We start from the raw sequence: 24,330 nt of genomic DNA, 5'->3' as shown, positions 1-24,330 counted from the left end.
TTAAATTAATTAATTGATTAATATTTTAATTTTAATTAATATTAAATTAATTAATACTTAATAAATTAATATTAATATTTTAATTTCTAATTAATTAATATTTTTAATTTCTCAGGATACCATTTCTTAGTTTCATTGACTTCTTTTTCTACCAGTTGGCTGTTTTCTATTCTCTACTTTGCTTATATATGCTCCAATATTTATTACTTTCTTATTTCTGCCATATTGGGGTTGATTTTTCTTCTGTTTCTAGTTCAGATGTAAAATAAGGATGTTGATTTTCAATCTTTTCTTTTTTCAAAGGCATGAGGATATGTTACTGAAAACTAACCTCTTAGTACCGCTTTTGCAGCCACACATTTTTGGCATGTTGTGTCTTGTTTTCATCAGTCTCCAACCAGTTCCTAATTTCTCTCTTGAACCCCTTTAATCAATTTTTCAACCCAGTCCCAGAATTTATGTTTTGTTCTTCTTACAGTTTTTAATCTCTCTGTGATATTTTCATTTCATTCATGTATCATTTTCTTCATTAGGTTGTCTATATGTTTTATAGATTATTCAATATTGTTAGGATGATGATTCTGGATTTTCGCCAGGTGACTCATATCTACATTTCGTTAGGGATAGTTTCTTGAGATTTAGTTTGCTCCTTTAATTGGTCCCTGTTTCCCCTGTTTCACTTTATATCTTGTGAAATTTAGCTGAGATGTGGGCGTTTGGAAACACAGCTACTTCTCCCAGTCTATTGACTAACTTTGAGAAGTGAAAGATCTTCAGCAATAAGCTCTCCTAGAGACTCTGGGGACCCCCTAGCCTTGTCTGTGGATGCAACTTCTCTGAATTGGTTTATGTATATTCTCAGTTAAAGAGGTTTGTCCAATTTTTTTTTTCTGAAGCCTGTACCGACTTGCTCTACCTGGTGTTTGCCTGACATGCTACAATCTCTTTATAGCTATAAAAAGTTGGAATGTTTGCGATGTTTCTCAGTGGCCCCTACAAGGAATCCAAATTGCCATTCCCATCAGTGCTCTGAAACAAGTGAGACAACAAACAAACCGAACTTCAGGCCACTCTCCGAAAAGCTACAAAATAGTCTCCATTGTCCATTTTTCTTTTTCTCTCTTGAAGAAGAGATGGGAGTTGGGAATTTTCTCCTGATCCGCACACATGGTGGTAGAAAGAGGAGGTAGCTATGGGAGGTAAAGTGTCATCCATTTGCGTAAACACTTCACTTACTGTATCTCTTCTTGGCGTTGTGCTTGTCTGGAGTGCTGACACCTATTATCTGACTTCTGTTATTTTCACAAAGGAAATTTGGCCTGTATATTCCCATCTCCATGGAGGAACAATGGCTTAGGGATTCGTATTTTGACATCATATCAATGTTCCTCTTGAGTAATTGTCATCATGAAATCATGCATCTTCTTGGGAAATTTTCTTGAGTTTTTTATACCAGCAATCACATCTCACTGGGGGAAAAATGCACTGAACCAAAACTATACTCTCCCTCACACTGTCCTCTTCTTCTGCAATACTCTGTGGAAGGCAGCCTTCACTTGAGCATTCCTTACACTGTAGACAAGAGGGTTCAGCAATGGGTTGAAAAGACTGTAAAACAGGAAAAGGATTTTCTTCTGTTCCTCTCGGTGGCTACTGTCAGGGGCCAAGTACACCATCATGGCTATGCCAAAGTAGAACCCAACCACACAGAGGTGGGAGGAGCAGGTGGAGAAGGCTTTCTTGCGGCCCTCCTTTGACTGGATCTTTAGGATTGCCCAGAGGATGTGCACATAGGAGACCAGCATCAGGGAAAGGGGCCCAACTAAAATAAACACACCTTCAGCAAAGAGGAACATTTCATTGATCCAGATGTCACCACAGGTCACTTTGAGAACAGATTGAATCTCACAGAAGAAGTGGTTCACCTTCTGGGGCCCACAGAAGGGCAGCCTTAGAAACAGACTTACTTGTACTATGGCCAGGCACAATCCACACGACCAACAAGCGATGGCCAGGAACATGCACACCCTCCAGTTCATGATGACCATGTACTGCAGGGGGTGGCAGATCGCCACAAACCTGTCATAGGACATCACCACCAAAATTAAACACTCCATAGAAGAAAAAATCAAATTAAAAATCATCTGCAAAGTACATAAGACAAAGGAGATGTCTTTTTTGTGTTTCACTAGATTTGCCAGCAGATTGGGCAAATTGCTAGAAGCATAGGATATGTCAATGATGGCCAGATGAGACAGGAAGTAGTACATGGGGGTGTGCAGTCTAGGATCGAGGCAGATGAGACCCAAGATCATGCCATTCGCCAGCAGGTTGAAGGTATATAACAGGGAGAAGATACCAAACAGGACCAATTCCATGTCTTCACTGAGCTGGAATCCTATCAGGATGAATTCTGCAATCCATGATTGATTGCCCTCCATTCCTAAAGATAGTCTGTCAAGGACAGTGCGATGGGAGTGTCACAGCTGGATAACAATGAAAATAGGAGTTATTTATCTGAAGGGAATGAAGAGGAAGCTGGTATGCTTGTCTATGCATAACTGATTTTTTTCCTTAAGTTTCTTCACCTTTTTGTTTTCTTTTTATTGTGAGGTAATCTCAAATTTCAGTAAGTATCATGGACTATAAACTATACTAGTATATAGATTTTACCAAGTTGCTTGTTCATGTTTGGCTTATCATTTATTTTCGCTGTGTGCACATAGTGCTAATTTTCTGGAGACCACATAAGACTAAAGTGAAACCATAGTCACATATTGGCAATTTACATCTAAACCCTTTGGAATTTTTTCTCTATAACATGGCTACTTGCTAATGTATTCTCAGTATAACTACCAAAAACAGGAGATGTAACATTAAGATAATTCACTACTCTAAATACAACATTTCCTGCCCTTGTAGCCTAAGGTTCAAATTCAACATCACATATACTAATCATTTCCTCTAATTTTAAATAGTTTGCACTTCTTGCCTTGATGGTGATATTTTTGAAGAGTATGAGTTCTTGTTTTGTGCTGTGTTTCTCAATGCATTTTCCCATTTATTGTCCATGTTCTAATTCAGATTAAACATTTTTTAGCACAAAAAAGTGTCCTTCTTAATGCCCTCCATTAATACACAGATAATGATAATTTGTCCCAGTAACGTTGATGTTGATGTGGATCATTGGCTAAGGTGGTGCCTCCACATTATTTCCATTATAAAGTTTTTAATCCATAAAATTTTAAGTACTTTCTTTCTTCTGGCTTAAGAAACTATCCTATACTCATCTTGTACATTTCCCACTTCAGCTTGGAATCCATTATTTCACTCAAAATATGTCTTCTTGTATTGAAGAATCATTAAAAAATATCTGCTTATATTGGGTGTTTAATAATAATTTTTTTATCATCACTTTTGCCACATTTATGATATCCCCATACAATAGGGATAAATACCATTTGGGACAGTATATAGATTGCTAAGTGGATAATGGATTCTTACCTTGACCTGTTTAATATTAATACGTTTACTGACTTCTTTTGGAGAACAAAATCTATTTTACTGAATGAACATTACATCATAAAGAATGATCTCAATCTTATACAGTAGTTTTTTGGGCAATGTAGATTTAGTATTTCAAATCATATTAATTATATTGCTAATCATTTTTGATTTTCTTTGTTTTCAGGGAATTATAGTCTTCTGGACGTTTTAGACTTATAAATTAATGTTTCAATGAACTGGTTTACTTTGTGGGTAAAAAGGCATCTATGTCATATGAGATTCTAACATCAAGTTTTCTAAGTATCTTAGAGAAACATAAAAATTGGTAAAACATTAAAGAGAAAATACATATGTGAAATATATGTCCAAAGCTGATGATTGTTAGTAATTTCTATAAACAGTTTTCCATTTTTCACTGTACCTATATTTTCACAAAATATATTTAAAATTCTATAAACAATACTGTGTATCTGCTTCTTTCATTTAGAATAACATGTACATTTTTTCATATCAATTATTTCTTTGCAATATACTTTAAACATCTGTACACTATTTTGTTGCATATAAACATTTTATTTAGTATATCATCTTCTAACTAGGTTGTTTGGATTATAATGTTACAGTGACTAAATTTTATATGAATTGTTTTATGTATATTTTCTTTTCTTATACTAATTTCCAGGACATGGAAATTCTTGGTCAAATCTATTCCTTCCTTCCTTCCCTTCCATGCTTCCTTTCATTCTTTCTTTCTTCCTACCTAGCTATTTATCTATCTTTCTGTTTACCTATCTAGTTTAAAATAGCCTAAATAAAATTTCTTCTTTCCAATAGAGTCATTAAAATAATAGCAACTCAGTAAATAAAGGATATGCTATTCTTTACTGGGGCAGCTCAGTAACTGAGCTAGGGAGCTTTAAAATATTCCTTTAGCCAGTGGATTGGCACTCATTCTATCCTATTTTGTGGTGGGACAAATTTTCTATCAGATCAGTAATCTTGAGTCTAATAATTATGCATATTAGATGATAGTATAGGAAACAGTAAGAAATAACTATATTGTAAAACACTTATACTGTTTCAGCAAAGAGTTTACTATAACAGTTAACAGAATTCTGTTTTCCAGTATCAGATGTTACTCTATCAATACATTTATCTATTAGGTTATAAGGTCCTTTTGCTTTTTTGGCCAAATCAGAGCCTTATTCAGAAGAAATGCCTACAGCCAGGTTATTCTCAAAACAATAGATTTGGTCTATCTGCTGAGAAGGACCATCACTCAACCACACTGGGAAGCGATGTCAAGAAAGCTGCTGAGCAAAAGAAGCCACCTGCCACAGCCCAGCAGGCAGAAGCTCTAGGAGCTAGGGTGGGGGTAGTCATTACTGTAATACATTTAGTAATACGATTACAATAATAAATAGTTATTAAATAAATATGTATATACACATATATATGTAATGTTTATATACACAGGAATTTGTAAAATATGCCCTATTAGATATTCTGAGAAATTATTTCTCAATTGTAAATTACAGATATGTACATAAACTGTAAGAGCAGGACTATTGTGCAACATTATTCATTTAAATAGAGAAGAAACAGTCAAAATTGTGAGCATGATGGTGGATAAACAGAACATAAATAACACAAATCCTGATGATTCAGACCGTAAAGAATCTGCCTGCGATGCAGGAGACCTGGGTTTGAACCCCGGATTGGAACGAACCCCTGGAGAAGGGAATGGTAACCCACTCCAGTGTTCTTTCCTGGAGAATCCCCATGTACAGAGGAGCCTGGTGGGCTACAGTCCATGGGGTCGCCAAGACTCAGACACAAGTGAGTGACTAGCACTTGCACTTTCTTTCACTTACAATGTAAAAATAGTATTACAAAAACTGAAAAAGTCATCTGTTAGCGGAGAAGTATGAAAAATCATAAAAAAGACACAAAATCTCCCCATTTTTGAAGTGAAAATTTAAAAACCAAAGGTACAAATTTGAAGGATACACACTCTGAGATTTAGACTTGAGTTTCTGGCAAGATGAGAGACTACATGCCCTACACCATACTCGTCTATTAAAAACAACTAACCCTACTCTTGAGCAGAGCCAGCCTGGATTCAACTCTTCTTACTGAAGGAAATTCTAATATTTCATTTTAAGCAAAAAAGAAGTAATCCCAGAAAGAAAGTTCACATTGTAAAAAGAAATAAAGAGCAAAAGAGGTAGTACATATATTTGCAAAATAAACAGATATTGATGGTAAGAATACTGGTGGTGATCTCTGGTACCTAGAATAAGACTGAACTAAACACATAACAATAGCACACATGTGGGGCATAGGCTGATAGAAGTTAAAGGTTCTAATTTCCACGTGTTTTGACAGAAAAGTGTAACTACTGACTTTCATTACCTTTTCTTTCTACTCAGCATTAATTACTTAATTGTACTGATAAATTTAGCCCATGAGCAATCCATATTTCCATTCAAAAATTTAAGGATTCTTCTTTTAAAAAATTGTATGGGATTAAAGCCTTTCACATGTCTTTATAAATCAACAAGTTAAATGTACACCTGAGTAAGAAGATCAAGAAAACATTAACTCTGTGGAGGGACACAGATAAAAGAAAAATGGAATAGAAGAATTAGAAGTAGTTCTCTATAGAAAAGCAACATATAAAATGGAAAAATCTGTCAAAATAATCCTCTTTGGATTTCTGGAATCTAATCAAAAGCTATAGCAACCACACACTTGCTTAATATGGAAAACAAACCTGAAGATCAACCGGAGAGATCTGTAGCATTTTAACTTGCCCTGATACCATCCCCTACTCCCTAGCTCAGGAGCAGATCTAAACAAGATAGTCTGCACTTCTGATGTACACTCACTACCAAAAGGAGCAGAATATACTTCATACTCGATAGGGTTCTGGATATCGGATTTGACCTGTCTGGTGACTCCTTGAAGGATGCAGTCAAAGAACTTCGTTTATTGTAATTAACTCAAAACTCTCCCACCGCTGAGGTGGCTACCCAGAGGCAATTGCTGAAAGCCTTTGAAGGCAAAACTATCAGCTGCTGCCACATGAGGCAAGTAATAAAAGGTGGGATAAACTATAGACTAACATAACACCCTGAGTGGAAGAACTGGAAATAAGATGATTTGGTAAATAGATGATTTGAATAGCTCCCAGATACTGCTGGGAAACTAGAAGGCCACACACACGACGACCAGGGCTTAGAAAATGCTCAGAGGGAATCTGAAAAGGTCCTGATCCCTTGCCTCTGTCTAAAGTCCAGACTCTGCACAGGCAGGAAGCTGTCAGAGTTGTAAGTGACCTGGATGAGGGGTGAAGGCAAGCTCAACACACAAAGAGATCCATTTATAAAAATATGAAGGGAGGTTGAAAATACCGGTAGAGTTGCCGGATTGTAGGCATATATATAGTTTTCAATAGCTTGCTTGCTCATTGGATTACCAGAGCCTGAAATGCCCTTATGAGATCTGACTCTCTATTAGGAGATTATGAAATAGAATGAAGAAAAACAAAAAGTCATCATCACAAACCAGAGAGAAGGTAGGATGAAAAATCAAATTAATTTTGAATAATTTTAATAAAACTCTCCAACTCAAAATGTGATTTAAAAAACAATATTCAAATACAAACCAGTTAGTGCTAAAGGTGTACGAGTTAAACAATGAAACCTTATGTTCACCCAAGTTGTAACTGAATGTGTTGAACAATCTTACAAAGAATCTAATGTAAGCATGATTAAATATTCAAATAGATCAATGAAAGTGTTGCATTTATTAAAATTTCAATAAATTATAAGCAGTAAAGGAAATAGGGGTGAAAAGATAGTCACTGCGCATGAAAAAAGAATCTATGAGGCATTCAGGAAATAAGCAGTGTCATTCATTTTTTTAAACTCAAAAAGAGGATAAAATACTGGACATTAAAAGGGAGAAATAATGCACTGAAAGATTGTATTTAATACCTGTGGCTGATCCATGTTAATGTTTGGGAGAAACCAACACAATACTCTAAAGCAATTATCCTACAATTAAAAATAAATAAATTTATATAAAAACGAATCTACCTAGATCTCAACATATATAGACAAGGGGTAGCTTCTTCATTTGGACATTTCATTTTATTCATTTATTCCCTTCTAATTGTGTTGAATTACAATTGACATGCAACACGTTATAAGTTTAAGGTATACAGCATAACAATTTGACTTACATACCTTGTGATCTGATGACCATGATAAGCAGAGTAAACATCCATCATCTCATATAGACAGAAAGGTATTTTTCTCTTGTGAGAATTTTGGGATTAACTCTCTTATTCACGTTCACATATAGTATACAGCTGTGTTGATTATATTCATCATGTACATTACATTCCTAGAAGACTGACTTATTCTATAACTAAAAGTTTGTACCTTTGGATCACCTTCATTCAAGTCCCCCTCAACTATTCCTCACCTTCAGTCCTACAAATCTGATGTCTTTTTCTACGAGTTTGTTTTTTTGTTATTTGAAGTAAAATTGAACTGTAACACTGCATTAGTGCTGGATGGACAATAGAGGGATACATCCTTGGAAATTTAACTCACAGGCATGATAAAGCTTGGGAGGCGAAACACAAACAAGATAAAATTTCCAGAGAGATAATAAGGGATGTGATAAAAAAAAAAAAAAGCAATATTTGAAGAGATTTTACCAAAAATGTTCCAAATGGAACAAAGACTTAATTTCCAAACTGATAAAAATGCATTCTGAAATAATACAGTAAAGGTAAATGCAGCCATAAGGACTTGAAGACCTTCTAATTATTAAAGATAAAATAAATTTTTAGATCAAAAATTCTTGATTAAGATTGGTTAAAAATAAATTCTCAATAGATATCAATTAACAAATGCTTGCCTATCATTTTCCTCTTTACAAAAAATAGTTGCCTAGGGCTGCCATAACAAATTAAAATCTTAGTTTTCTTTCATATGTTTTGCAATTTTTAATAAAAGCGGGAGTTTCATTTGTCTCTTAAAATATTTTGTTGCACTATTGTCCCAAGATCAAAAGGAAATGTTTAAAACATTAAAGATAAAAGTGTCTATATAGTATCAACAATTTGACTAACAGTAAATTTCTTATCAGCAAGATCTGAAGACAATAAGGTATTATCTTTAATGTCTCAAGAAGCAGAGAAGCTATCAAGAACTTTATAACTGCAAGAACTCTCTTGAATGAATGAGAACAAAATGAAATTTTTTCACATGTAAACTATAAATGTTTAGGGCCTATAGCTATTTAGCATACCAATAAAGAAAATTCCCCATTAAGGTAGAAATTAATTCATAATGAAGCAATACATAGAAATAATATCGAACAAAGTAATAAAATATAATCTTATATTTAATAACTTATGAGCTATGAAATAATTATTTTGATATTTAAAAAGCATAAAAGTAAAATTTGAAAATCATAAATGAAGGATAAGAGACTATTTGAAAATAAAGAGTGCTAAATTCTTGAAGAGGCTCAAAATACTGTAATGATACTAAATTTATTACCATATATCATGCATTTTTATGTTACCACTTCAAGAAACCTTCAAGCACATCAATCAAAAAATGATTGAATCTATGATTTTAAAAATTATACTGCAAAAGCATTAAAGCATTATCAATCAAAAAAGAAGGCAGAATGCAAGAAAAAAACAGAAAAAGAGAAAAAACAGTTAATATTTAGGAAAAGCAAAATAAAGGTAAGTCTATCCATTAGTGCATTAAATGTAAATGAATTAAATTTCCATCAAGATAGAGATGGTCATATCAGATTAAAAACAGAAAATCCACATACAAACCTTTATGACAGTCACATTTAACATAAATGCACAGAGACATACACATACACTCAAAACTAAAAAAGATGATTGAGGGTAAAATGATGAGAAAACATGTTTCATGCCAACAGTGACTGGTAATAGCAATACTGATATCAGACCAAAGGATAGAAGGATATAAATAAGATACTGTGCTGTGCTTAGTCACTCAGTCGTGTCTAACTTTTCACAACCCCATGGACTGTAGCCCGCCAGGCTCCTCTATCCATGGGGATTCTCTAGGCAAGAATATGGGGGTGAATTGCCATACCCTCCTCCAGGGGATCTTCCCAACCCAAGGATCAAACCCAGGTCTCCTGTACTGCAGGAGGATTCTTTACTGTCTGAGCCACCAGGGAGGCCCATATAAGATACTATAAAGTTGTAATAAAATGAAAAATTTTCCAAAAGAAGAAAATTCACTATAAGTTCACTGTAAAATAATTCAGCAAATGTTATATAGAAGACAAGTTTTTTCATCTATTCAAAAACATTACTTTTTTCATTATTAACAGTAAAACTTTAAAATTTTTCCTTTAGAGTTAGGATATGATTTTAATATGCTTCCCTAAAACCACTTCTTTTAATGTTGACCTAAGAACTAGCTGTCAATAAGGCAACAGGAAGAAAAAGAAGGGCTAGATTTAAGATGGAAAATAAAATATAATTACTGATAAAACTTGTGTATGTTAAAAACAGAATCTCTATGGATAATCTATTATTAGAGGTGCATGCTGCTGCTGCTAAGTCACTTCAGTCGTGTCCAACGCTGTGCGACCCCATAGACAGCAGGGATTCTCCAGGCAAGAACACTGAAGTGGGTTGCCATTTCCTTCTCCAATGCATGAAAGTGAAAAGCGAAAGTGAAGTCGCTCAGTCAAGTCTGACTCTTAGCGACCCCATGGACTGCAGCCTACCAGGGTCCTCCATCCACGGGATTTTCCAGGCAAGAGTACTGAAGTGGGGTGCCATCGCCTTCTCTGAGAGGTGCATACACACACACACAAATCTGCATTCAAGGATGATGTACAAATGGGAGGACTTATATACCTTGTTTACAGAACGAGCATTTTGTAAAGATGGCAAAACTCTTCAAGCTGTTCTTCTGGTTCAATCAAGTCAAAATCAGAATCCAAGAAGATTTTTCATGTACAGAAACTGAGAGTCTCATTATAAATTTGATGTGAAATCACAAAAGTTCAAGAAGAGACAAAGCAATCTTGAAGAATGAAGTATCAATAAAATGACCCACTCTGTGGAATATTGAGACCTACAAGGTTACAGTGACTTTATGCAGTCATTCAGTGCTGTATCAGAACAAGAATAAATAAACCCAAGAAATAGTATGCTTAACTCAGAAATTCAGAAATGTGTATACACACAGGCGCACATGCATATATACTTGAACCAAGATAAAGGCACCAGTGTTTTTAATAAATAATCAGTTGGCTAGCTATGTGGATAAAAACAAACCATGACTTCTACCAACACACTAAAAAATTCAGATGGGTTTTAGATCTAGGCATAAAATATTTAAAAAGCTTTGTAGAACACTGGTGACATAGGGAAAACCTCAGAGGGAGAAAAAATTTCTGAAACAGAATTAAAACAGTATTAAAGAATAGATTGATAAAACTAAGAACCTAACTCGTGTTTATCAATAGCCATCATTAAGAGAGTAAAAATGAAATCCACAGAGTGGAAGGAAATATTTACAACATGTATAACCAATATGGGCTTTTCAGGTTGCACAGCAGCAGCACTGGTAAAAAACCTACCTGCCGAGAGACACAGGTTCAATCCTTGGTGTTAGGAAGATCCCCCGGAGATGGGAATGGCAACCCACTCCAATATTCTTGCCTCAAGAATTCCATAGACAGAGATGCCCAGCAGGCTACAGTTCAAGGGTTTGCAAGGAGTCGGACAAGCCTGAGCAACTAACACATAACCAGTACAGGGCTCATATTTAGAATACTTAAAGAATTTCTGTACATTTTTAATGAAAACATAGATTACCCAATTTAAACTGAGCAAAATACTTGAACAAACATTTCACATGAAAGAGTATCTGAATAACCCCTGAGCACATTAAAAGATTAAGAGGTACTAACCTTCCTAGCGGAGAAGGCAATGTCACCCCACTCCAGCACTCTTGCCTGGAAAATCCCATGGACAGAGGAGCCTGGTGGGCCGCAGTCCATGGGGTCGCTGAGAGTTGGACACGACTGAGCGACTTCACTTTCATTTTTCACTTTCATGCATTGGAGAAGGAAATGGCAATCCACTCCAGTGTTCTTGCCTGGAGAATCTCAGGGACGGGGGAGCCTGGTGGGCTGCTGTCTATGGGGTCGCACAGAGTTGGACACGACTGAAGTGACTTAGCAGCAGCAGCAACCTTCCTAGATCTCCAAAGAGAAAGAAATTAAAATGCAAAACACACTGATGGACAAAATTCAAAAGTTTGAAACTACAAGGACTTGCCAAGGATATGAAACAGGGATACATTACTACTGAGAACCTAATACAATGCCCCCGTTTTGGAAAAGTCAAGAACTGACTATATTTGAACATATACATAACAATGGCTCATGGATTCTATCTTCAGATATGCTCCCCCATCCACCCATAAGGGTGGTATCATCTGCATATCTGAGGTTATTGATATTTCTCCCAGCAATCTTGATTCCAGCTTGTGTTTCTTCCAGTCCAGCGTTTCTTATGATGTACTCTGCATATAAGTTAAATAAACAGGGTGACAATATACAGCCTTGACAAACTCCTTTTCCTATTTGGAACCAGTGTTATTCCATGTCCAGTTCTAACTGTTGCTTCCTGACCTGCATACAGATTTCTCAAGAGGCAGATCAGGTGGTCTGGTATTACCAATTCTTGAAGAATTTTCCACAGTTTATTGTGATCCACACAGTCAAAGGCTTTGGCATAGTCAATAAAGCAGAAATAGATGCTTTTCTGGAACTCTCTTGCTTTTTTCCATGATCCAATGGATGTTGGCAATTTGATCTCTGGTTCCTCTGCCTTTTCTAAAACCAGCACAGTCCCAATATTATATACTCAATAAGGATTTCTGTAAAGGTGCTCTGATTTAAAAATCTATGACCATCAATTAACACTGTTTAGTCTGTCCTTGTATATAAATGAAATGGTATAAATGAGGAATTTGAACTTGTAGTGCAATATGTTCTGACAACAAAGCATTTTGTTGCTAAATAATCAGTCTTCTATAAATATCTTTAATATTTGTAAACATGAAATTCACCATGTCAATTTTCTATCCATGTTCAAAATTACCAATGTTTGTGAATATCTTTTTCCATTATGAGTTAAATAAATATTAATATTGGTCCAGTTAAGAGAAACATTGTTTGGGATCCTCCAGAGGCCAACCCCTGAGACAGTTATCCAACTATAAGTAGTTCTTAGGAAGTAATCCCAGGAAACACAGAAGATTAGTAAAGGGGGACAATTGAGAAAGGGTGGTCACTGAAGGTTGGATGACCAGGCAAATAAAAATTGTTGTAAATGAAGCTAGATCCCATGGGAAAATCTTGGAGCCAGGGTAGAATATGTTTCTCAGTGTTAACCTACCTTTAGTTGGAAGGGAGCTGGGGTGTTTATACACCTACTAGTATCTGTTATTGGATAAGTGCCTTGAGGTGGGTGGACCAAGTATTGATATCAGGGCTCCTTTTCCCTGTTTAAGAAGGTAGTAAAGTGTCTCTGGTTTTCAGGAACCTGCCCAGGGAAACAAATAGAGGTGCTGGCCCTGGGAAATAGGCCAGTGTGCACCGAAGCGGGAGGGCATGGTGCTATGGACAGGGCACCCAGGAGTCAGCTATAAGGTCTCTCTTCATCATTCTGAAATCCAGAATTTGATGAGCATACTTAGGCAGATGAACAGGTGTGATTTTCCGGTTCTAAATGAAGCGGGCGATTGCCAAACTTTTTGAAAAAATATTTTCTAATGATTTTTAAATGTTAGAGCAACACAGATATTTATCCATAGGTAAGTAAAAAGAAAGTTTAATTTTTTAATTTCATAAGTTGACTTTACTTACACCAACCTACTAGCATACTTTATCTATCTTGCACCTGAAGGAATTTGATGAAACTTCTGTATTTGGATAAAATATAATCTAGGGGATATTATTGAATATTAGCTCTATTGCTCACCATAAATAAAAAGAGAAAGATATTTAAGTGCATCACTATGTATTGAGAATTATGTGGTAAATCTATGTAAATGAATTAAAGTTTCCGGCACATTTACCACATGAAAAGTGCTCAGCATATTTTTAACAACAGGAAGGCACACTGAGGATGGGATGTAGGCTATACAATCTGCACAAAGTCGTTTCAGGGACACTCACCAAGGAATACAGTCATCCTTCAAAGCCTGAAACTGCAGAAAAGTCTTATTTTTAATCATTGCTGTTGGAGTAAAACAAACAGATAATCAGACACTGATTTAAAAAACAAACCCTAAGTTAAAAATCAAATGGTCACCCGTGGCTGATTCATGTTGATGGATGGCAAAATCCACCACAATATCATAGTGTAATCATCCTTCAATTAACATAAATAAATTAATTAAAAGGAAACAAATGGGAAAATACAGCATATTTCAGGCATTGGTTTACTAACTTCTTAGAGTGACAAGTCTCTGTGTGTACCAGGCAGAATTAACCAGAGATTTCTCTACTGAGTGACTGTTGACAAGGCTCTCAAGCAGGTTGTCAGCCAGCTAGTAAAGATGACTTCAAGGCCTTCATCCATTTTCAGTGCACATCTCTAACACTCAAGTGTTAGGTCCTAATGTTAGAACTAACCTTAGCATAAACATCAAATGTTATAAATGTCAGCAAAAGCATTAAGAGCTTACATGGTGGCTGCTGGTTTAACTGCTAGTTCTGGTCTGCTCTCCTGTCCTGAGTTGTCCGCTGAGGGACTTAGTAACTGAGTTTATGAAGAATCTGCCTCCTAAACAAATTCATGCATTTGCAGATAAATCTAATCTCCATTAGCCAGTGTAATTTTGCAAGTAGTCATTCCCTGGTAACACTGCCTGAGTCTTTGGCTTCCAGACTTGTGCTCTGGAATGCCTGTCTTTTTTCATCATCTCTCCAAGAAGCCTAGTTATCTGCTATTACCTTCTAAGTCCAGCTTCCAAGAGATTTAATATATCTAAAATTAATTCTACAGTCCAGGCATGTTGTTATTGTAAGTTAAAAGAAAATATTTGTTGCATTCTACATCATAAGTAATATGCCGTAGCTATAACTGAGGAAAGTCAGTTAATACATTTAAATTTCTATACAATTATATATATGCTTAGAAAGGTTTATTTAGTAAGAAAATAATAAACAATATTAATAAACATATTGCAAGATGATTATCAGAGGGCTATATCCTTATCTTCATTAGTCTTAGAACATCTCCCACCTTCCCTGGTGTCTACAGAGAGAGATCACTGCTTTCTCTGACCTGCTGCAGAAGTGATACCCTTTGCTCCAATACCTCACACCTCAGTGGACTCTGACCACTTACAAACTCAAGTCAGGGATACTTAGAATGCCCTTCCAGTAACTTCCTGTTAGAAAACCATCAGTTCTCCACTTTTACACAGCACAAGCCAGATTAGCATGAATATGAAGACTCTGTTAGCCTCAGTAATATTAACTTGAATCCTAAGATTAGAATGCTGAAATATGGATGAAAATACACAAATTACTGCAGCTTAGAGAAAGTCTGTGGGAGTCCTCTGTTTTATGTAACATTATAAACACTGACAGGATTCTCCTGACTTTCTTTTTGCATTCAGTAAAATTTAAAAATGATATATTTTAATTTTTTCATTATTTTAAAAAATTGACTTAAATGTGAAGAGAATAAAAGCAAAAACATTCACTGAAAATCTGCCAGGTACAAACACATTTCAAACTAAGAAATTGGTTTTATAGTAGGGGTATCTTGCCATACTTTCAACACCTAGAACTGTCCCCCCACATTTGATAAGTGACAATGGTAGTCATGTTAACCTCCTCCAGGAGATGCTGCAGGCTTTTCCTCAGATGAGGACAACCGTCCCTGGAGAGAAATTCTGGAAAAGGATTCAGGGTAAGCTAAACGGGTTCCTGTACCCGCTTTCCTGCTACAAAGGAAATAATGATGAGATCTTTATCAAGTAGCTATAGGATTTTCCTGCCACTTCCTAACATCTCCCTCGTGGGCAGAAGAAGGGGATGCTAGCTTTCCTCACTTCCCTGGCAGAGGATGTTTCCAAGTGTAGTGTGAGAAGCTGGTCAGCAGAGGAAGAAATGAAAAGTAGTAAATGGCACACCCCCAGCTTCAGGAGGCAACAGGATCAGAGGTCTCTTACATGCCTTTCAGCTTGATACCCCGACTCAGGGACACTGAATTTCACCAGCCTCTTCCCATACATGTGACCAGGGAAGGGGTCTGATTAAGAAGAAAAAGAAGTCTATGTTTAGACAGCGTGGGTATCAGATGTGACTCTGAGACCTCAGCACAGTTCAAGAAAGGGGTCTTCACAAAGGTGGCTTTTCCTTCTTCATAAACCTGATGATTTCTGCCCGCCTTCTGCCCTGCTCCCCTGTCAGTCATTAACCAGTATATAAGTAATGATTTCTACTAACATAAAGAGAAGTCGTGGTACTACTTGTGGTATTTTCCCCAAACTGGGCTGGAAAACTCACAGAGATGAGGAGTGGCTGGAGTTAAGTCACCTGCTCCCAGAAGCAAGTGCAGTAGATGATGAGTCCCAGATCCCTTTTCTGCCCTGATGGGGGAGGGCAGGACTCAGGGGTGCCCAGGATCTTCTACATATGTGAGGGCTTTATAGTCTGATTAAATGAAAGCAACCCATCCCCCAGAGACATACCTGTGGCGTCCAGGGAACAAATTACAAACCATATTCTCACCATTCTGTGTCTTTCCTACTCCTCCTCTCTTGGGTCTCTTGCATTATTATCTGTGAGTGTGTGTGTGTGCACATATGTGAACCTGCTTTTGCAGAGAAGTAAGAACTGAAGAAGAATGGCAAAGATGTCTGTACTCAAGAGACACTTGAAATAAAAGTGATAAATTTAATTTCATTGATTATGTCCCACAGTAGAATTCCCAAGGATATACATGTATTATGTCTTTGATCTTGAAATTGATCCTGTCTCCTTATTCTACTTTTGGAAAGATTCATGATGCAATAAATGTGATCTCCCATGGAGATTATTAAGGTAGCGCCTCTAAGGACTGGATCTTTCTCAGAGAGTGAATTAATCCCATCTGCTGAAAAGTGTTAATATGTAATAATTATCAAAATTTTCCATTGCAAATATTGTCACTACTTGGAAAATCATGTAGACAGAATCATATTGCCTAAATGCTTTCCTGCTCTACCCTATTCCTTCAGTATTTGTCCCATTTTGAAAACATTTTCCCCTAAATATACACCCTACATTTAGAAAGGTAATTGTCCCCTCTCTGTTGTAAGTGCAGTGTTGTAAGCATTGAATTTAGATGATGCATGGCTTTGCCTGCATCCACAGATCACAGAAAAAAAACAAAAATACATGATGACTCAGATCCCTTTAATTCATGAAAATTCACATCGATTTGGCCTTTGATGTTCCCAGAAATCCTACTGTATTTCCTAGTCTCTTCTCCCAGGTTTTTTTTTTTTCTTTTTTCTCTTTCATTAAATCTCCCATAAATGTTTCCATGCATAGTCTTAGCTACTGAACAAGAGTAACTGAGAAAATGGATGCAATCAGATGACAGTTCATTCAATCCTAACATACACACTAAGTTAATGAATTTTTGTATTTATCTCATCTCCTCTTCCTATGGAGTTATTAGTTTTTTTCCAGCAAATACCAGTCTACCACTTAATACTATAAATGTCATCCCTCTTGCCAACTCAAGAACTTCTCTCCAGCAATTTCTGTCTCAAACTTCTTACCCTTATGTTTTCTTGAACACACCTGGTCAGAAAGTGAAACTCTTCAGGGAGAACAGGGCAGCCTACAGGAGCCGCAGATACTGCCTTCTCTGCAGCTCAGTAGCCAGGGGTGGAAAAGACAGCACAGCAGAAACCTTAAGTCAGCCCCTGCTTCCCTGTCCAATGTCTAATATCTTCCTGCGTGAGGCTGAGAAGCCCCCAGGCCTGCACTTATCAAGCTGGATATTCAAGAGAACCAGTGTTGTAATTCAGTCTGAATCCAAAGGTCTGGTTACCAGGATAGCTGATAGTGTAAGCTGCAGTCTGAGGGCAGCAGCAAAAGACCAGTGTCCTGGCTTAAAAAGTGGGAAGTTTGTGGACTATAAAGGCCCATAAACAACTATATGCCAATAAACCATATAACTTAGAAGAAATGGACAAATTCTTAGGAAGGTACAATCTCTCAAGACTTAACAGGAAGAATTGAAAAGAATATGAACAGACCAACTATAATACGAGCACTGATATGGAACCAGTGATTTAAAAATTCCCAGTAAACAAAAGTCCAGCATAAGTTGCCTTCACAGGTGAATTCCATCCAAAATGTAGAAAAGAATTAACACTTAATCCTCCAAAGTTATTCCAAAAAATTTCAGAGGAAGGAATACTTCCAAACTCTTTCTATGAGGCTGCAATCACCCCGATACCCGAACTGGACAAAGATACCATGAGAAAAGAAAAGTACAGCCAATATTATTGATGAATATAGACATAAAATCCTCAACAAAATACCAGGAAATGAATCTAACAGTAAATTAAAAGGATCATACATCATGATCAAGGGGGATTCATCCCAGGGATGCAAATATTTTTTCAATATCTGCAAATTTATCAGTGTGATACTCCACACTAACGAATTGAATAATAACAATCATACAATTATCTCAATAGATGAAGGAAAAGTTTCTGATAAAATTCAATATCCACTTACAATAAAAACTCTCCATAAAGTGTGCACAGAGGGAACACATTTCAACATAATACAGGTCATATATGACAAACTCTAATATCATACTCAACAGTGAAAAGCTAAAAGCTCTTTCTCTAAGATCAGGAACAAGACAAGGACTCCTCTCTTGCAACTTTTATTCAATATAACTTTAAAAGTCCTAGACATGGAAACCAGTGAAGAAAAAGAAATAAAGTGAGTTCAAGCTGAAAAAGAAGTAAAAATGTCACTTTTTGCAAATGACGTTACAGTATACATAGAAAATCTATGTTACCTGAAAACTACTCAGATTAGATCAGTCGCTCAGTCGTGTCCGACTCTTTGCTACCCCATGAATTGCAGCACGCCAGGCCTTCCTGTCCATCACCAACTCCCATAGTTCACTGAGACTCACGTCCATTGAGTCAGTGATGCCATCCAGCCATCTCATCCTCTGTCGTCCCCTTCTTAGAGCTCTTCAATGAATTTGGTTAAGTTGCAGAATACAAAGAAATCTGTTGCATTTGTTTGTATATACTAACAATATAAGATCAAAAATAGAAATTCAAAAAATAATTCTTTTTTTTTTTTTTTTTTTTAATAACACGCTCTCCAGCAGCAGCTGAAACGCCCTTTCCCGACCTGCAGGCGGAGGAAGCCCTGTGAGCGTGCCCAGCAGTCCTCCTGCCGCTCCCGCCGCCGCCGCCCCGAGACCCAGAAAATAATTCTAATGACCACTGCATTAACAAGAATAAAATACTGATGAATAAACCTACTTAAGGAGACAAAAGACTTGTATGCAGAAAACTCTAAGACACTGTTGAAAGAAATGAAGATGACACAAACAGATGGAGAGATATATCATGTTCTTGGATTGGAAGAATTAATACTGTCAAAATGACTATACGACACAAAATAATCTAGACATTCAGTGAAATCCCTGTCAAATTACCAGTGGCATTTTGCAAAGAACTGGAACAAAAAAATTTTATGATTTGTATGGAAACACAAAAGACTCTGAATAGCCAAAGCAATCTTGAGAAAGGAAAATGGAGTGGGAGGAATCAACTTTTCCTGATTTCAAACTATACTACAAAGCTACAGTAATCTAGACAGTATGATACTGGCACAAAATCAGAAATATAGACCAATGGAATAAGATAGAGAGCCCAGAAATAAACCCACACACCTCTGGGCACCTTACTTTGACAAAGGAGACAAGAATATACAATGGAAAAAAGACAGTCTCTTTAATAAGTCGTGTTGGGAAAACTGGACAGCTTCATGTAAAAGAATGAAATTAGAACACTCCCTAACACCAAACACAAAAATAAACTCATAATGGATTAAAGATCTAAATGAAAGGCCAGAAACAATAAAACTCTTAGAGGAAAACATAGGCAGAACATTCTTTGACATAAACTGCAGTAAGACGTTCTTTGACCCACCTCCTGGAGTATGGAAATAAAAGCAAAATAAATAAATGCAACATAATTAAACTTAAAAACTTTTGCATAGCAAAGGAAACTATACACTATAAGATGAAAAGATAACCCTCAGAATGGAAGAAATAATTGCAAATGAAGGATTCATCTTCAAAATATGCAAGCAGCTCATGCAAGCTCAATATCAGAAAAACAAACAACCGAGTCAAAAAATGAGCACAAGACCTAAACAAACATTTCTCTAAAGAAGACATACCAATGGCCATTAAACACATGAAAACATGCACAGCATCACTCATTATTAGAGAAATGCAAATCAAAACTACAATGAGGTGTCACCTCATACTGATCAGAATGGGTATCATCGAAATATCTACAAGCAAAAAATTCTGGAGAGGATGTGGAGAAAAGGGAATCCTCCTGCACTATTGGTTGGAATGTACATTGATACAGCCACTATGGAGAACAGTATGGAAATTCCTTTAAAAACTAGGAATAAAACTACTATGCTGCTGCTGCTGCTGCTGCTAAGTCACTTAAGTCGTGTCTGACTCTGTGCAACCCCATAGATGGCAGCCCACCAGGCTCTGCCGTCCCTGGGATTCTCCAGGCAAGAATACCATATGACCAAGCAATCCCACTACTGGGCATATACTCTAAGCAAAAAGATACTGGTACCCCAATGATCATTGCAGCCCTATTTACAAAAGCCAGGACACAGAAGAAATCTAGATGTCCACTGACAGATAAATAGATAAGGAAGATAGACTCCTTATATATAATGGAATATTATGCAGCCATATAAAAGAATGAATTTGAGTCAGCTAAACTGAGGTAGATAAACCTAGAATCTGTTATCCAGAGTGAAGTAAGTCCGAGAGAGGAAAAACAAATATTGTATATTAAAATATTTATATATATATGTGTGTGTAATTGTTAAAAAATGGTACAGATGAACCTATTTGCAGGGCAGGAACAGAGAAGCAGACATAGAGAAAAGAGTTGTGGACACAGTGGGGAAAGGAGAAGGTGGGATGAAATGAGGAAGTAACACTGAAACATACACGTGACCATGTTCACATAGATAGCGAGGATAAAGTTGCTATATAACACTTGGACTCAGCCTGCTCGGCAGCAACCTAGAGGGATGGAATGGGGCAGCAGAGGGGAATGGAGGTTCAATAAGGAGGGGGCTTATGTATACTTATGGCTGATTCATGTTGTACGGCAGCACGTTTACAATGTTTATTCAACACTGTAAAGCAATTTTCCTCCAACTCTAAAATTAAAAAAAGAAAAACAGTCTTTAATTTAAAAATAAATTTTAAAAATGAAAAAAAAAAGACAGATTGCAAATGAGCACATGGAAAGATGCTCCACATCTCTATCATGAGGGAAGTAAATGAAGACAGCAATGAATTATCACTATACACCTAGTGGGATGGCTAAACTCCAGAGCACCGACACCACCACTGATAATGACGTGGATCAATAAGAACTTTCACGTACTTCTGAAGTGGAATTCATTTTCATTCATGTAAAATGATACAGTCATATTGAAAGGCAATTTCATAGTTAAAAAAAAAACAAACTAAACCTACTCTTACTATACAATCTACCAAATGCAGTACTTGGTATGTATCCAAAGGATTTGAAAACATGCGTCTACACAAAAACCTGCACAGAGATGTTTAAAGCAACTTTATTCATAATTGCCTAAACTTGGAAGCCATCAAAGTGTGCTTCAGTTGGTAAATGGATAAACTGTGCTGCATCCAGACAACGGAAGCGAGTTCAGAAATAAACTATCAAGCAAAGAAAAAAAGAGGAAATGAAAGGCATTCGACTGAGTGAACAGAGCCAGTGTGGAAAACTACATTATACATACATACTCTATAATTCCTCCCCAAATATTTGGAAAAGCCAAAACTATGGAAGCAGTTAAGAGATCAGTGGTTGTCAGGGATTAGAACTGAAGGGAGGAAGGAAGAGGTGATTTTTAGCGCACTGAAAATATTGAGTATGATAATATAATGTGGATACACATAATTAAACACTTGTCCAATACACAGAATGTACAACATCATGAGTGAATTCAAGTGTACACTATAGACTTTGGGTGATGATGATCTGTTAATATAGGTGCATGAATACTAACAAACATGCCACTCTAGGGAGGGTCGTTGGTAATGGGGGAGCTTATACATGTGGGGAGGTAGGGGGTGTACAGGGCATTTCTGTCCCTTCCACTGAATTTTGCTGTGATCAAAAATTTCTTTAAAAATAAAATTCATTACATAAAAATGGGCAAAAGATGTAAAGAGTTGTTGCTTTGTTCATTTGCTATGTCATGTCCAAATCTGGGACTCCATGGACTGAGCATGCCAGATTCCTCTGACTTTCACTATGTCCAGGAATTTGCTCAAATTCACGTCCACTGAGTCAGTAATGCCATCTAACCATCGTCACATCCTCTGCTGCCCTAAACAGACAGCTCATCAAAGAAGACATGCAGATGGCCAGGAAGCAACTGCAAGGAAACTCAATATCACACATTAACAAGAAATTTTACGTTAAGACAAGAATGAGATACCAGTGCAGATCTCCGAGAATTTTGAAAATCCAAAGTATCTCTGTATCTTTAAAAAGTTTCGTTCCTTGCAGGTTTTCTCAGGGATCCTAACCAGGAGTCCAAACTGCCACTTCCATCAGTGCTTCAGAGGCAAGACAACTAACAAACTCTCATATCACTCCCTGAAAAGCTAAAAGTAGTCTGAAGGATCCATTCTTTTTCCCCCTTGAGGGAGATCTGGGAGGTGGAGGGAAGTAGGTATGGCAGACACAGTACCATAAATTTGCCTGAACACTTATTGTATTTCTTCTTGGCATTGTGCTTTTCTGGGGTGCAGCAATCAATTATCCAACTTCTGGTATTTTCACAAAGGAAATTAGGTCTGTATGGTCTTGTCTCCATGGAGGAATGGAGGCTTAGGGATTCCTATTCTTCCATCATGCTGATGCTACTCTGGACTAATGCTCTTCATTAAATCATGTCACTTTCTGGGGAATTTTGAGTTTTCTTGCACCAGCAATCACATCTCTGAAGGGAAAAGAATGCACTGAACCAAAACTGGACCCTCCTTCACGTTGTCTTCTTCTTCTGCAGTACTCTGTGGAAGGCAGCCTTCACTTGAGCATTCCTGACACTGTAGACAAGAGGGTTCAGCAATGGGTTGAAAAGAGTATAAAACAGGAAAAGGATCTTCAGGTGTTCTTCTTGTGGACTGTTGTCGGGAACCATGTAAACAATCATGGCTAAGCCAAAGTAGAACCCAACCACACAGAGGTGGGAGGAGCAGGTGGAGAAGGCTTTCTTGCGGCCCTCCTTTGACTGGATCTTCAGGATGGCCCAGAGAATACGCATATAGGAGACCAACACCAGGGCAAGAGGCCCGACTAAGATAAGAACGCCATCAGCAAAGAGGAACATTTCATTCATCCAGATGTCACCACAGGCTAATTTGAGGACAGAGCGAATGTCACAGAAGAAGTGGTTCACCTTCTGGGGGCCACAGAAGGGTAATCTTAACAAGAGAATTACTTGGACCAGGGCCAGGGCAAATCCACACGCCCAGCAAGCAATGGCCAGGATGGAGCACACTCTCCAGTTCATGATGACCGTGTACTGGAGGGGATGGCAGATCGCCACATACCTGTCATAGGACATCGCCAACAAAATGAGGCACTCTATAGATCCAAAAGTCAAACTGAAAAGCATCTGCACAGTGCAAGGGTCAAAGGAGATGTTTTTTGTGTGTTTCACTAGGTTTTCCAGCAAGGTGGGAAAATTGCTGGAAGGATAGGATATGTCGATGATGGCCAGGTGGGAAAGGAAGAAATACATGGGGGAGTGCAGTCTGGGGTCAAGACAAATGAGTCCCAAGATCATGCCATTTGCCAGCAGGTTGCAGACATATAACAGGGAGAAGATACCAAAGAGGAGCAATTCCACATTTTTGCTGAGTTGGAACCCCACCAGGATGAATTCTGTGATGTGTGATTGGTTGCCCTCCATTGCCAATGACAGTCTGCAAAGGACTGAAGTGTGATAGGAAAGTCAGGATTGGATAGCAATGAAAATAGGAGTTATTTATGAGAAGTGAATTCAGAGGAAGCTTGTGTTGTCCCTACTTCCCTGAAGTTTTTTTCTTCAAAATTCCTTTGCCTTTTTGTTTCTTAGTTTTTATTGTGAAAGTGAAGTCGCTCAGTCGTGTCTGACTCTTTGTGACCCCATGGACTATAGCCCCGCAGGCTCCTCGGTCCATGGGATTTTCCAGGCATGAATACTGGAGTGGGTTGCTATTACTGGTAAGTATTAGGGACTATAATCCATACTAGTATATAGTATATAGGTTTCACTAATTTTTATTCATTTTTGGCTTATCACTTATTTTCTCCAAATGGACAATGTATTAACTTTCTGTAGAACACTTAAGACTAAAGTAAAGCCATATTCACATAT

General features: G+C 37.2%; 2 protein-coding genes across 2 annotated transcripts; both read right to left on the bottom strand.

Annotated features, from left to right (window-relative positions):
* Positions 1–1,508: 1,508 nt before the first annotated feature.
* LOC109558156 (olfactory receptor 2A2-like) lies at positions 1,509–2,441 on the bottom strand. Its single transcript, XM_019959611.2, has one exon. The coding sequence runs from the start codon at positions 2,439–2,441 to the stop codon at positions 1,509–1,511; it is 933 nt and encodes a 310-aa protein (XP_019815170.2).
* Positions 2,442–22,950: 20,509 nt separating this feature from the next.
* LOC109558155 (olfactory receptor 2A2-like) lies at positions 22,951–23,883 on the bottom strand. Its single transcript, XM_019959610.2, has one exon. It carries the CDS (start codon positions 23,881–23,883, stop codon positions 22,951–22,953), a length of 933 nt encoding a protein of 310 aa, XP_019815169.2.
* Positions 23,884–24,330: the final 447 nt, after the last annotated feature.

Source organism: Bos indicus, chromosome 4, assembly GCF_029378745.1.
Source record: "Bos indicus isolate NIAB-ARS_2022 breed Sahiwal x Tharparkar chromosome 4, NIAB-ARS_B.indTharparkar_mat_pri_1.0, whole genome shotgun sequence".
Classification (NCBI taxonomy): domain Eukaryota; kingdom Metazoa; phylum Chordata; class Mammalia; order Artiodactyla; family Bovidae; genus Bos; species Bos indicus.
Note: the sequence above shows the minus strand (reverse complement) of the source record. Positions and strands in the feature narration are given on the sequence as shown.